Source organism: Anopheles gambiae, chromosome 2 (genome assembly GCF_943734735.2).
Source record: "Anopheles gambiae chromosome 2, idAnoGambNW_F1_1, whole genome shotgun sequence".
Classification (NCBI taxonomy): domain Eukaryota; kingdom Metazoa; phylum Arthropoda; class Insecta; order Diptera; family Culicidae; genus Anopheles; species Anopheles gambiae.
Window position 1 is genome coordinate 9,340,855 of NC_064601.1, and position 12,834 is coordinate 9,353,688.

Sequence of the window (12,834 nt, forward strand, 5' to 3'; positions counted from 1 at the left end):
GCGCACAAGAGCACAAGAGCACACAGTGCAGTGACACACAAACGCACACACGACTAGGGTGAGAAAATGCAAAGAAAAACAAGCACAGCTTCGGCCCCGTTCCCCGTTCGCTGCAGTATAGTGTGTACCAAGGCACCAGGCAGAGGAGAGACTATAGAGCTGGTGTGTTTGCTGCTACTGCTGCTGCCGCAATATGTCACCAGTTCGATGGATCGATGTTGAAAAGCCACCGGAATTGGAAATCAAACGACAAGGAACAACAGCAGCAGCAAACTAATATACGGTCCCCGAACATAACGAACAACCTCCACCTCGTGCGTAAGTAGAGCAGTTCCGGACGATTTTTGCACGCGTGGGCCAAGCGAAGGGAGCCATCGGTGTCGTACGAGAACTAGCGGAGTGGTGTGTGTGTTGAATTATTACCCGATTGACCTGCTTTTTGCTGGAATTGGCTATGCAGTGCCGTTGGAGGAGCTCGGGATGGGTAATTTCAACACCGGGAGCAAATGGACCAGATTTTACTATGGCGAATAACGAGTGAGTCGAGAACACGGGAAGGAATTGGAATTGCTTTAGACTGGGTTAATGGGTTTTATCATAAAACCATTTCCAGCACTGCAGCGAGGGAGGATTCATGTTTGCAATACTGGATCACTGGTTGGTCGAAGCAGTTGGTGGAGGATGTGGCGTCAGGATATCAACAGTCGGCTACTGAGTGTGTTGTGAGTTCTCTGTTCGTTAGGGATATCTGTTGGGCTAACTTTGAACTACTACCTAAGAGCTCATTTTATGATATCTTTTTCTATATTCGTAGTCTAGAATCTATCAAAATATTCTGTAAACCCCAAATGTCATGCTCTCTCAACAAGAATCTCTAGAATCTATCTTTGGCAGCATGGTAGTGATATGTAGGTTACAAATGGCAAACGAGTTTCCAGAACAATTCTTTGGGAAGACTCCGGAAGATAACTCTGGACTACTTCAACCGACTTCAGACATTCTCTGGACAACTCCAGACAACTCCGAGCGATTCAATTCCTATCTCGACTCATCTAGGCTCGTTCGGTGCTATCCAGATTTCAATAGACAGCAGTTGACAGCCTCGGGAATCTTCATCCGAAGCTGTCGCGACTCGTTCAGAATGACGGAGTCGAATCTGAGTTTGAACTGCAGTCGGATAAAGATTTTCAGAGCTGGAGTTCGAGTGGATTACATTACTACTCTTCTCCGGATTACACATCACTACATAAAGTGGAAGCATTACAGATATCAGTGACAAATGGAGTCTTGGGACGACAAGGTCTGTAATATTCATCACATCATCCACACATCTTCTGCCTGCGAGATGAGATGTAGAACTACAAACAAAACCAGAGACCGCCAAGTACCTTGTAAAGGTAAATTGGATGTAATAGAGCCATTAATAACCCATTGGACGGCGATTAAACAAGACACATTACAGCTGACTGATCGATAAACACCTGATCCTATCGAGCGATCCCGTTAATTCTGATCGAGAATCGAAGAATAAATCGTCCATAACCCTCCCATAATTTCCGTCTCGTGTGCATTTGTTCCCCATCCAAGCATGCGTGATGCACTCAACTGCCACCTGCACTAACTGAAGGCACTGCAACACCGCATGCTTCGTCGCTGTCAACCGTAACAGACAGAGGTAACGTTGTTCCAACGCGCCACTGATCGCAAACACGTGAGCCCCGAGTGAGTAACAAAGGTAATCAACGGTGGGCGGGATGAGACGATAAAATTAATTATGAAATGCACACACACCGCAGAAAATCCGCATGCATTCACGTTCCTCGGACGGAGTGCACTTCGTCGCATGATAGCGTGGTGTGTGGCAGTGCAGGAAAGGAAGGCATGCATCGGAGCAAAACAAAGCATTTCCATCCCACGTCCCGCTTGGCACGCAATGAGAGCCGCTACGTTCCGCACACGTGTTTGCAATCGCTAACATCGCCCGTGAGTCGCGATCAGTCGCCGACACGTTTCAGTGCAGTGCTCTTCCCAACGATAATGATGATGGTTAGTCTCTCTGCGCGCCTCCTATCGCTCGTAGTTTCGTAGCACAAAAAAGCATAGCAAATGCGAAACATTCAACTCCTGCTGCGGTTCGGATTTTAATGTATGCGATTAGCATTATCATGCACGATCGTGTACACATCTCCCCAGCACCGGTGTGCTCGTGTAGCATGTTTTAAGACACGCGAAATTTCCAACACAGACACACACACTCCCTGTTTTTCTTTACCATCCACAAGGTTTATTTTGCCAATTTTAGACTAAGTCGTGTACAAGCCAGCCAACCGGGAACGCTTTAGGGGTGGTTCGATCCCGCTAGAATGCGTCAACAGCGAAGATTTAACACAGACAGAGAGAGAGGGAGTGCGAGATAGCGTGCGCGCAATGGTGCAGGTCGCGATCGCTACAGCTGATTGTGGCTGATGGTTGGCGACGCGCGGTCGTTTCCACCGAAAGCGGTCATTCACAACGTGATCGCCGGAACGTGACCGCAAAAAAGGTCGCCCAGGCAGTCACCAACCGTACGGGCCTAGTATGGCCGCCTTGTACGTACACAGCAGTAGCGAGAGGATGAAATTAGGTGGTGCAAACTCTACGAATCCAGCCCGTGGGGTAATGTTTCATTACGTTTACTACCATTTTAACACCCCAATCATGTCACGGCGCAAAGATCAAAGATTTTGAAGTTGCTAAAGCGTACCTTGTTTTCGAAGAGCCGTGCTTGGGGCAAGCATCACCATATGCACATCACACGGGCTAAAATCAAAACCATGCCACGGTGTCGTGACTAGACACGTGGGCTGCCATACCACAGGTCATCGGATCAACTCCCGGACAAGACTACCGACGCTTTGCGGAATCAGCAAAAGGAAATGTTTCCAAGCTTTTACTACACTAATATGCCACATAACGGATAAAGAGAAACCAAAATAGTGTTGTTAGGATATAACATAGAGAAGAAATGCTTGCCAACAAAACATTCAGTTATTATATCTCGTCTGCAAAAAAAACACTTTTCTCACTTTTTCCACATTTTAAAAAATGTATTAAACATTCGCGGCATTAGTTGTTGCTCGCTCGGTTTCTCTTTTTCTCGCTTCTCGCAGACGACGACCAGCATGTTCGCAGCTCAGCAAAAGCGGCCAATCTACCAACACTGCTACTACGGCGCACTAACCGTGTCCCAAGCGCGAAGGCAGTTGGGTTGGTGGTTGAACTCACGTTGCAACATTGAGCAGATGACTGGCAGCAGCAGTAGCGCATTTTAGGGGAAGCTGAATGGGAAGAGGGACCTTTCGCCACTGCTGCTGCTGCTGCTGCCCAGCCGTGCCAAAAAGTGGTTGAATAACTGGAGAAAGGTGGCTGTATTTTTTTCCTTCTCCCTCTGTGTAGTACACATCCACTTTTCTTCACATTCCATTCGCGATTAAACGATCGGGCATACCGTGTGCTCGTCATGAAAATCCGCAAACCCCCAGAGTTTGATAAGAAAAGTGAGAGGAACAAAAATGTGCACCCCCCTGTGTGCCCGAGCAGCACCACGACCAGTGTGTGAATAATGCAACTGTGGTGCACGGGAGGCGCGTGCGTTCAATTTCTACGGTATTTAATCTATCCGCCGATACAATCGCGTGGCCTGGGGATGGGGTAGGGGCGGCCATTTGCAATTAAAATAAAATCTCACCAAAGCCAATGAAACACAAAGCCAATGCGCGTTGCCAGTTTCACGTTCACGGTTCACTTCCTGGGTAGGGGAATAGTAAGGAGGGGAAAGAAAATTTGACCCATGTAGCTACACAGCAAGTAGCTTGGAAAAGTGTGAAAAGTATTATCTAAATAGGAGCGCTTGGGAGAAAGGAAATGGTCTGTAATATGCTTTACAATTCTTCAGCTTTGTGCGCCACTCTAATCGAACTGCTTCACGTAATCAGTTTCGGTGTAGCCCTGTCACAGGAGTCATCCATCCGTGCCCACTTGTGCCAGCAGCTACCATCACTAACGTAACGCCAAAAAAGGGAAAACTATCGATGCGTCAACACACATTTTCACTCAAAAGCCGTTTCAGTTTCACTGATCACACACTGATCAGCGTTTGAGCTGATCAGCGACGTAATTTTGGGGAGGAATAAGAGGGTAACAAGCAAGTCCCCCAAAATGTAGTTGAATAATCGGTTCAGCGTGCCTGGAGTGCTTCCATTTTTGCTCATAACATCAGAGGCACTGGATACTGGAGCCAGTAAAGGAATGCTACTTGCTCCAACGGAAGTCCTTCCTCACTGAACATGCGGCAGCAGCCACAAACGCGCACGAATGTAATGCAACACATACTTTCGCATCGCAGACATCGTGGCCGCGCACAGTGTGGTTGTCCCATCAGCAGCCGCGGATGCGCGATAAGATGCGTAATTGAAAGATAATTACAATCAATTAATGACAGCCCGTTATCCGCGCGGCGATTGCGTGGCGCCCGCCCATCATCATCACGCGGGCTCTGTTTAAGTGATAAACCGCAACACGACCTACCACAAACGCGGAACCTCCTCCGCCGGGGCTTTAAAGCTAGTGGTTGTGTGCTGTGTTATTATTTTCAGCTGTTTTATTACCTTGCTAATGCGCATTGCGATCGAGCGCAAATGGGGGAGGGTGGTCATCATGTCGCTAATACGCACCGGCTCGTAACTAGCAAATAGTGCTATGCATTGCCAGTTTTTTGCCCGAAGCAGGACAGCAGGATCACTATGATTAGAAGAGCTTGTAATGCTTACACAGCGGGAAAAAGTTAAAATTTTGTTACATTATTTCTATATAAAATTCAAACCCCTAATTGCTCCCCAATGCAACACTGAGTTTATTTTTCTGTTTTTCTCCAGCACACCCGGGGCATGACTAGCGCTGGAACAAACCGTGAATGAAACCGGTGACCCTGGTCTCCGCCTCCCGCCAACGACAACTGTGTATCGTATTGTTCCATTGTGACACACAAAGCATGCACGCGACAAGGTCCACAATACACTGTCAAGTTTGGTGCAGTTGAACAAAACCTTGAAATACGTTTCATCTTATGTAAATTGAGCAACATCATTGTGTGCATCATTCGAGCTGAGTGTTTCGCATAAAATACCTCCTGTTGAAAATTAGTCACAAAGAAAGTAGCTCGATGGGAGCTTTTCTTTTGCGCCAAATGACCTTCCTCGGTGGCTACGTGTGAAGGGTGAAACAGCAAAAGGAAGAAAAATTCCATTTCTTTACTCCCGGTGCAAGAAAAAAAGAATTGCAACCGTCATCTGCATCAACCACGCAAAAAGGCTGACCTCTCCCTTGTGTACTCTCAGGTGGAATGGAAAACGGTGCTAAAGCGCGTATGCTTTCTTTTGCAGCGAGCAGAAGAAGAAGAAAAAAACAGTCAACAATTCGAGTGCCCCTTCAGGCAGGGCATCTTATCCAGGGCTCATTAACTGTCAAGCCGACTCACACCACTAGTCATCATGCGGCACACAGGAGATGCTAGCAGAGAAGGAAACAATGTAGCAGCAGCAGCAGCTGGGCAAATTAAACCTCGACCCTAGAAAAGGGTCCCTATCTGCTCAAGAACTATGAATGGACGCGTTTTCCCACAGCGATCTGCTTTTCATTGCGCTCCCGAAGGAAGCTAATCGGTTGCAGTCAAATAGGATTTCCATTTCCAATAGCAAAAGCAGACAGTCAACCTGATGTACGCGATCTAATTCGACTCTGCCGCAACACAACAGGGAAATGATTAGCTCTTTGATCGATTGGTTGATAATTCGAAGTGCAACAGTGCAACGGCATAGCATAAATAAAATGTAGTCTCTAACTACAAAAAAGACCTTTACACTCTTGTCTTCGCATTGTTTTCATTTCTTCTTTTTTCATCCGTCCGTTGAAAATAGGCGATACATACGGCTGTCCTTAATCGGATATCGATCGATCATCGTAAACACCCAGTTTTTTTTGCACTTTTCTTTGGCTCTTTGCCCTCGTCCCCGTCTCACCGCTAACCCCAAAAGTGGTACAAGTAGCGTAGGGGGGAAACGAGTAAAACTAAACTACTAAATCAGGTGTGTTTGCCAAATTGCTATGGCACTGGGAGTGACGTTTATGAGTCATGCCGGCACGCAGAGAGAGAGAGAAAGGGAGAGTAGGAGAGAGAAAACTTTGCGCAATTTCGTTTCCCGTCTAGGAAGAAACCTGTAAAGTACGACCGGCGAAATTGTTCAATTTGTTCCCTTTTCCATTTCCCGTCGTGTGATTTTGACAGGAAATGAAATATGTTCCTCCTTCCACAAGGTGGGTTCCTTCCTAGCCAGCTTTTGCTATTGTGGTGTGTATGCGCTTAAAGCCCAATGTTCTAGTTTAGTTTTATTTTCCGTGCGTTCAATTCAACATTGTGTTTCATTGTGGCGAAGAAATCGCTGTAACTCAACTATTAAATGAAACCAAATAAATATTCTAAAGTACACTTTACTAGCGAGTAAACACGCAGAATGCCAAAGGAAGGCGTTCACATTTGACGTTCAAAACCCTTCTCTGTTTGTACTTGTGTGGATTAATTACTGATAGGCTGAATTGATCTGGCATGCAGTTACTATCGGGCTGGATATTGAAATTGCACTGGCTAAAACAAGACAGTTACTCGTTAGGTTAAACCCGATGATTTCTTTTTTATTTATAATAACCACGCTAAAAAATGCTCAAAAAGATCCCCCTCCTATACATACTGTTATTTGTAGTACTATTGATAAGAAAATATGAGTTCATTTAATCAAAATAAGCACTGCAAGCAACGGAAAAAAGTGAGCTCGACTAATCATGAACATGAAATTTATGCTATTTTTATGTTTTGTTTTTTCCCCCCTAAAACCTACATACGCGCGACTCCTTTGCCGGAGAGTCACCACAGCATCAAAAGCAGCAGCGAAATCGGGGCGCAAATCTCTCGTTGTGTGTTGTTGCTCTTTAGAAAGTAATGACGAGAGCGCGAGCTTATCTCGGCTGCAAACTTCCCAGCATAATACAAACCCCCCCCCCCCCTCCCCCCTCAATCGGAAGCGTTGTGAGCATAGCCTAGAGAGAGAGAGAGCAAAAAGGAGGATTTTACGATACCAAACACGCACACACTCATGCTGGATAACAGGTAGCACCAGCAAACATTCCACAGTTCATATGGTTTTCTGTTTTGGTTTTTTTGAGTACTGTACTCGCCATTGAATTTGATTGAACTGTGTGCAGAATGCAGTATTAGCAATCTAATATATTGTAGTTATTTTCTTTGCGTTCTACAAGCATGGTAAAAATGGAATATGAGTAACTGTTGCTGCAACAGCCGGTCGTGTGGAAAAAGGGGAGCCAGCGTTTTGTTCTACGGAAGTCCTGCGGGGATACCGTTGCATAGCCTACTTGACGGAAAGGGTCGCCCGAGAGAGAGAGAGAAAGCAAGGAGAAAGAAAGAGAGGGAGAGCGTGCGCGTGGCGAAACTGAGAGTGCGATCGAGAGGAGAGCGTACACGCACCACAATCAGGGAGGGTCAAAGAGATGGAGAAAATTAGAAAAACCTTATTTTCATGGTATCGATTTTCGCACCCGAAACGAACTGGAAAGGCCACCACAAACAGACAAATAGGGCCGATAGGGGTTCACAACCAGACGCTAACTGTACAGAAACAAATCAATCCATTGTCGCAATGGATCTCTCTTACCTTCAGTGGACCGAGATGATCCGAACGCTTTCAGCGACGATGGCCGGTGTCCGGTGGGGCGGCCGGATCGAATCGAACACAAAATTTGACCACCGTACGAGCCGACTCTATCCTTTTCTCCGCCACACAGTATACACGTCCTGCGGCAATGTATGCCGACCGTGCGTACGTACACACTTTTGCACACCACTCCACAACACTCCACCAGCCGGTACAACCACTCACTCACTGTACAGCTGCGGCCCGGAATTTGGATGAAATTTTTCCGCAACTCTTTGGTTTTCCACCACCAAACTCACTCACTCTCTCACACACACACACACACTGAAACATACACTAACCAGGACACTAAACACAACAAATTCACCGAGCAACGATCATTCTATAACGACGACAAACGTCGTCTCGCTGCCGCTTTAATCGTTAACAGCATTTTGTTGTCTGCTCTCTATTTTGACCGGGGTTTCACCGTAGGAAAAAATGGAAAGAAAACACATTATTATATGCATAGGTGGAACGAATATTTAGGTGCTTTCGTCCACCACACCACCAACACAAACGCACACACACACGCACAGCTAACGATACTTTGCACAGCTAATCCGCTGCTCACGCCAGCAACAAAGCAAGCCACGCTCTCTAATACTACCACTCCTACTAAACACCAGCCGCAAACTTTTCCAAGCAGACAGCATTTGATGATTCTGCTGAGCGCATTGTCATCAGTGCCATCCCTTTCCTTGCAGTGCTGTTGCTGCTATTTTCATGATCGCCGAAACCCGTGATGCTTCCGCGAGGTTCCACCACAAGCTGTGTTACTCTCTGCACACGTAAACATGAGAGGTTCGGTTACGACACGATTCAGCGTTTGCACTTAGGCCCCACAGGGGCAGTAAATCTTCCACGTCGTTTGCTGTAGCTGTTTATCAGAAGGCTTTAGGGCGCTTCTAGACGATGCCCCGCCACCAGGCAGGCACCACTATTACTGTGACACGAGCTAACTAGCATCATTATGTAAGCTACACCCAATGCCAACCTGATGCGGCCTGATGGCTTTCTTTGCTGGTGGGTGTGCTAGATGATACACAAAACAGCCATCACCAGTTTTCCGCACGCTTAGTTTGAAACCCCCACCTACTGGGCATCACTGCAGTTGGAACTGTGTGGCTGTGATCCTTCTTTCTGTTTTGTTTTTGCTGCTTAAGGCCGGAAGTACAATCACAATATTATGCCTCAACCAAGGCACGGGCCCTTCACGGTGACGCTGTTTTCGCTTCAATCCACAACCAACCAACAACAAGGGGGCGAAGGGTGTTGCTGGAGTGTGAGAACTATTCTTGTACTGACGCGTACTGAAACACACACACACAAACACACATACACGCATCCACATAAACGCCTACACTCGCTGCTGCTGTAGCGTTGATCAAAACAAACACAATTTTCCTATTGGAAAATGGGCGAGCTGCCCGCTACAATACTACACAATTTCCGCACATACACACACACACACACGCCACTACACGCAATTTTCGGATGTTTGGCAGAGGTGAACCGAATCAACTTTTCTTTTTACCAAAGTAGCCAGATGAAAACCGATGCATACACAGCACACACACGCGAGAGCAACGATATGGACACGCCCGCGATGCAGCAATATCGCCGAGGAAGGCGGGCCCGCTGCGGTATTTGACGCGGTATCAGTGGCGTTGAACGGGAATTCCGGAGCAGAATAACACGTTCCCTGCCCCGGGGTTGGGTTAGTTCAAGGGTTGGGATGATCTGCTTCACAATGCAGCCGCTTTTGTTTTCGTGTCCCGATTTTCCGTCCGCCTGTGTACGCAAGTCTGCCACAAAACTGTCTGGCACACACTTTCAAACCCCCGCTTCGGTTTCGGCCTGGCCGTCGCTTGCTAGCCGTCGACCACACGGTGCAGCAAGTTTGCTCTGGTCGGCGTTCGGCTTTCACCCAGTGACAGCTCGCACACGGATACGCGAGAGCGGTTTTCGTTGGGTCGTTGGGATTTTACGAACATTATTCGTTCGATCCATACAATTTCAACTTAATATAAATTTAAAAAATGAACTGGATACATTCTATCGTTTGTAATTCGGAAGTAGCTTGGATAATTGATTTTGAATTGAGTAGGTTCTGTCGCTTGAATTCAATCAGTTCGCAAGCAAACAAACTTCGGTGCGGTTGTGTAGTGGATGCCATTTCGTTCGAAAAGGGTACGATTTGCCGTTAGCTCGAATACCACCAGTAAGTAAAACTTTAACTCTACATCTTTCAACCCCCATTTGATGCAATCTTCAGTACACGGTAGCGTGTATTATGTGCTGTTTTGTTTTTGTTTTGTAAAAAATCGGATCATTTTCATAGAGGTTCGTGTGTTTCCATGCAAACGCTTTCGTTCCGATCGAATGACAGCGCCTTGTTGTTTCGCACATGCTGCAAGCAAATCCACCTCAAGTAAATTAATTTCAAGCAAGTCATTTGAACGGGAATTTTGTTTCGGTAAAACCCGTTACTCGTTTATGTTTTCATATTTTTGTAAGAACGTAGACGTTATCAGCATTGAAAATCGAAATCCATTTTTTTAATCCGTTTTAAATAGGTTACCAAATTCCCCGTTGAATAGTCAGTTGAAAAAGAGGGGAAAAGCATACAAAACTAGCGTGTTGCGCGCATGCGCACGCAAAAGAAACGTGTTTTGCGAGTGAAAAGTTTAAAAAACAGATTAATTGTACTGCCAACCATCTATGAATAACAAACATTTCATAATGCTTTGCTAATAAAGACATCCCTAATTGCTTTTCTATCACATGTATGATCATTCATATCCTTTATGTTGACTTGTCAATGTTTACTAAGACCCACCTCTGGAGTTTCCGAGCCACCCCGCCCCCCCCCCCCCCCCCATTCCAGGATCACTGAAACATTATCCTACCCCAACGAAATGCGTTATTGGTATTGGTGGGCGGCAAGGCTTCAAAGCAACGGAACGACTTGTAGCTTGCTGTCTGTGTGTGCGCCGTGTTTTTTGGCAAAGGCCAGACAGGAACAAGGAGTGAACGACATTGGATATTCGTCTCGTACCTTCCGCAAGCAACCCGTTCTCCAATTTCATTCCTTCTAGGTTTTGGAAACCCTTTTCGGAATTGTTTGTGTGCTTAAACGCGAATCGTGCAGGGCCGTGGTCCAATATCCCCTTTATTCTGTTCCAAACCCAGTTAAAAGCTGCGAAAGGCTTGCTGTGTAGTGTTTTGCGTCAAAGTCCTTGCGCGGGGTGTGTCTACAGTTTTCCGGGTGTGGGGTCAGTTCCGTGAATCATTCAGCCAGTATCATCGGTTGCTTGCTCTAACTTGGTACACATACACGCTGTCAGCGTGCAAACGATAAAAAAGGTTCCGCTGAACGGAGTTTGGTGAAGTTTAAGTGAAACAGTAATAGAGATGGATTTGAAAAATAAAGTCGCACTTGTGACCGGCGCTGCCACTGGGCTAGGCAGGGCGTTTAGTGAGGAGTTGCTAAAACATGGAGCTAAGGTACGTGCCAAATGCCATCAGTATGTTTTTTTGTTCAAATGTGCATTAAATCGACCTAATCGCCGTCCCACAATACAGGTTGTTATATGCGATTTGGACTCGGACGCCGGCGAATTGACCGTGGAAGAGCTCGAAAAACAATACGGCGCACGGGTACTGTTTTGCCATTGTGACGTGACCGACTACATCCAGTTCGAAGGTATACGGGGGGGGGTGTTAATGTGAGAACGGTACCTAGACAGATCGGTGGACTAATTCTCGTTACGCTAATTTCATTTCCCACAGAGGCATTCGAGTACACGGTGAACATGTTTAAGGAGGTAAACATTGTGATAAACAACGCAGAAATCATGAACGACAACTTCTGGGAGCTGGAGGTGGATGTGAATCTGAACGGTGCCATACGCGGAACGCTGCTAGCGCAAAAGTTTATGGACAAAAGCAAAGGAAAGGGGGGCGGCGTGCTGGTCAACATTGGTTCGGGTGTTAGCGTCACGCCCCAGCTATCGACACCGATCTACACCGCCACCAAGCATGCCATTCTCGGGCTAACCAAAGCCTGTGGTGATCCGTTCCATCACGCCAACACCAACGTGCGAGCATTTGCTTACTGTCCTGGACCGATCGAAAACTCGTCATCGCACAACAAACGGTTCATGTCGCCGGCGTACGAAAAGGCGAAAGAATTGGATATGGCTGGTGTGCAGCTACAACGGTAATTTACACTGATTGAGCCAGAAAAGACGCAAGGATACAATAACTCTCTCTCTCTCTCTCTCTCTCCCTCTCTCTCTCTCTCTCTCTCTCTCTCTCTCTCTCTCTGTCTCTTTCTCTTTTCAGAATGGAACATGTGGCCAAAGAGTTGATACCACTATTAAAAAATGCACCCACCGGTTCCATATGGCTAGTGACGGGAGGCAAACCGGCGAAAGAGATACCGTACAGCAGCATTTAAAAATATTGCCCCATCGGATTAAGTACATTCTTCAAACTTCCCATTCGAGCATTCGATTCGTACCATATTCATGTTAATTGACCAAGTCCACGGTCAAGGGTTAACACAAGCGTATCATACAGATTCCATTCCAGTTCAGGGATGTAACTATCATTCGGTTCCATAAATCACTCTGACTTAAAGCTAAAGCTCTACATACCATTGATTATGCTTCGCTCCATTTATACTATTACACCAGCGCCAGTGAATTCGTGCACAGTAACGGCTGCAGTGAGCGAGTATCCCGCGCTCACCGGCACGTTTCCGTGCATTAGCATAAGAAAGTCGGTATCTTGCAAAGGAATATGACAATTAATTTCCAACACACATTGTGGGAATTTTCGCAATAGCAATGGGGTTGCGGGAAATAATATTGATATGATACCGAAACGCTTTTGATATTAATTACCATACCAGACAAGCAACGGAAACGAAATGCAATATCAATGTTGTAAGACAAAATTGATATGTTTCTAGTGGTAAAATTGTCGTAAAATAAAGTAAAATGCGTAACTAGTATGAAAAAAAACC

General features: G+C 46.2%; 2 protein-coding genes across 3 annotated transcripts in view; one reads left to right on the forward strand and one right to left on the reverse strand.

Moving 5' to 3' along the window:
* LOC1281422 (serine/threonine kinase SAD-1) overlaps positions 1-9,655 on the reverse strand; it is a 34,352-nt gene extending 24,697 nt beyond the window's left edge. Inside the window, exons 1-2 of one of the 2 annotated variants that reach the window (XM_061646574.1) lie at positions 9,337-9,655; positions 7,761-8,208 (exon numbers count right to left, since the gene is read on the reverse strand). The gene's annotated coding sequence lies outside the window, so the exon portion shown is untranslated. The remainder of the gene's footprint in view (positions 1-7,760; positions 8,209-9,336) is intronic. The other variant, XM_321330.6, reaches the window with a different exon arrangement.
* A 1,077-nt stretch (positions 9,656-10,732) lies between these two features.
* Positions 10,733-12,832, forward strand: LOC1281421 (15-hydroxyprostaglandin dehydrogenase [NAD(+)]). The gene is made up of 4 exons (XM_321329.6): positions 10,733-11,309; positions 11,388-11,508; positions 11,595-12,024; positions 12,150-12,832. Exons 1-4 carry the CDS (start codon positions 11,217-11,219, stop codon positions 12,262-12,264), a joined length of 759 nt encoding a protein of 252 aa, XP_321329.5. The 5' UTR covers positions 10,733-11,216; the 3' UTR covers positions 12,265-12,832.
* The last annotated feature ends 2 nt before the right edge of the window (positions 12,833-12,834 follow it).

What these genes read in the sequence shown, in the direction of transcription:
- LOC1281421 (XM_321329.6), top strand. Translation starts at nt 11,217, where the DNA reads ATGGATTTGAAAAATAAAGTCGCACTTGTGACCGGCGCTGCCACTGGG. An exon ending in TGCTAAAACATGGAGCTAAG is followed by an intron (nt 11,310 to 11,387) that starts GTACGTGCCAAA and finishes CCCACAATACAG; the next exon opens with GTTGTTATATGCGATTTGGA. An exon ending in GCTGGTGTGCAGCTACAACG is followed by an intron (nt 12,025 to 12,149) that starts GTAATTTACACT and finishes TTCTCTTTTCAG; the next exon opens with AATGGAACATGTGGCCAAAG.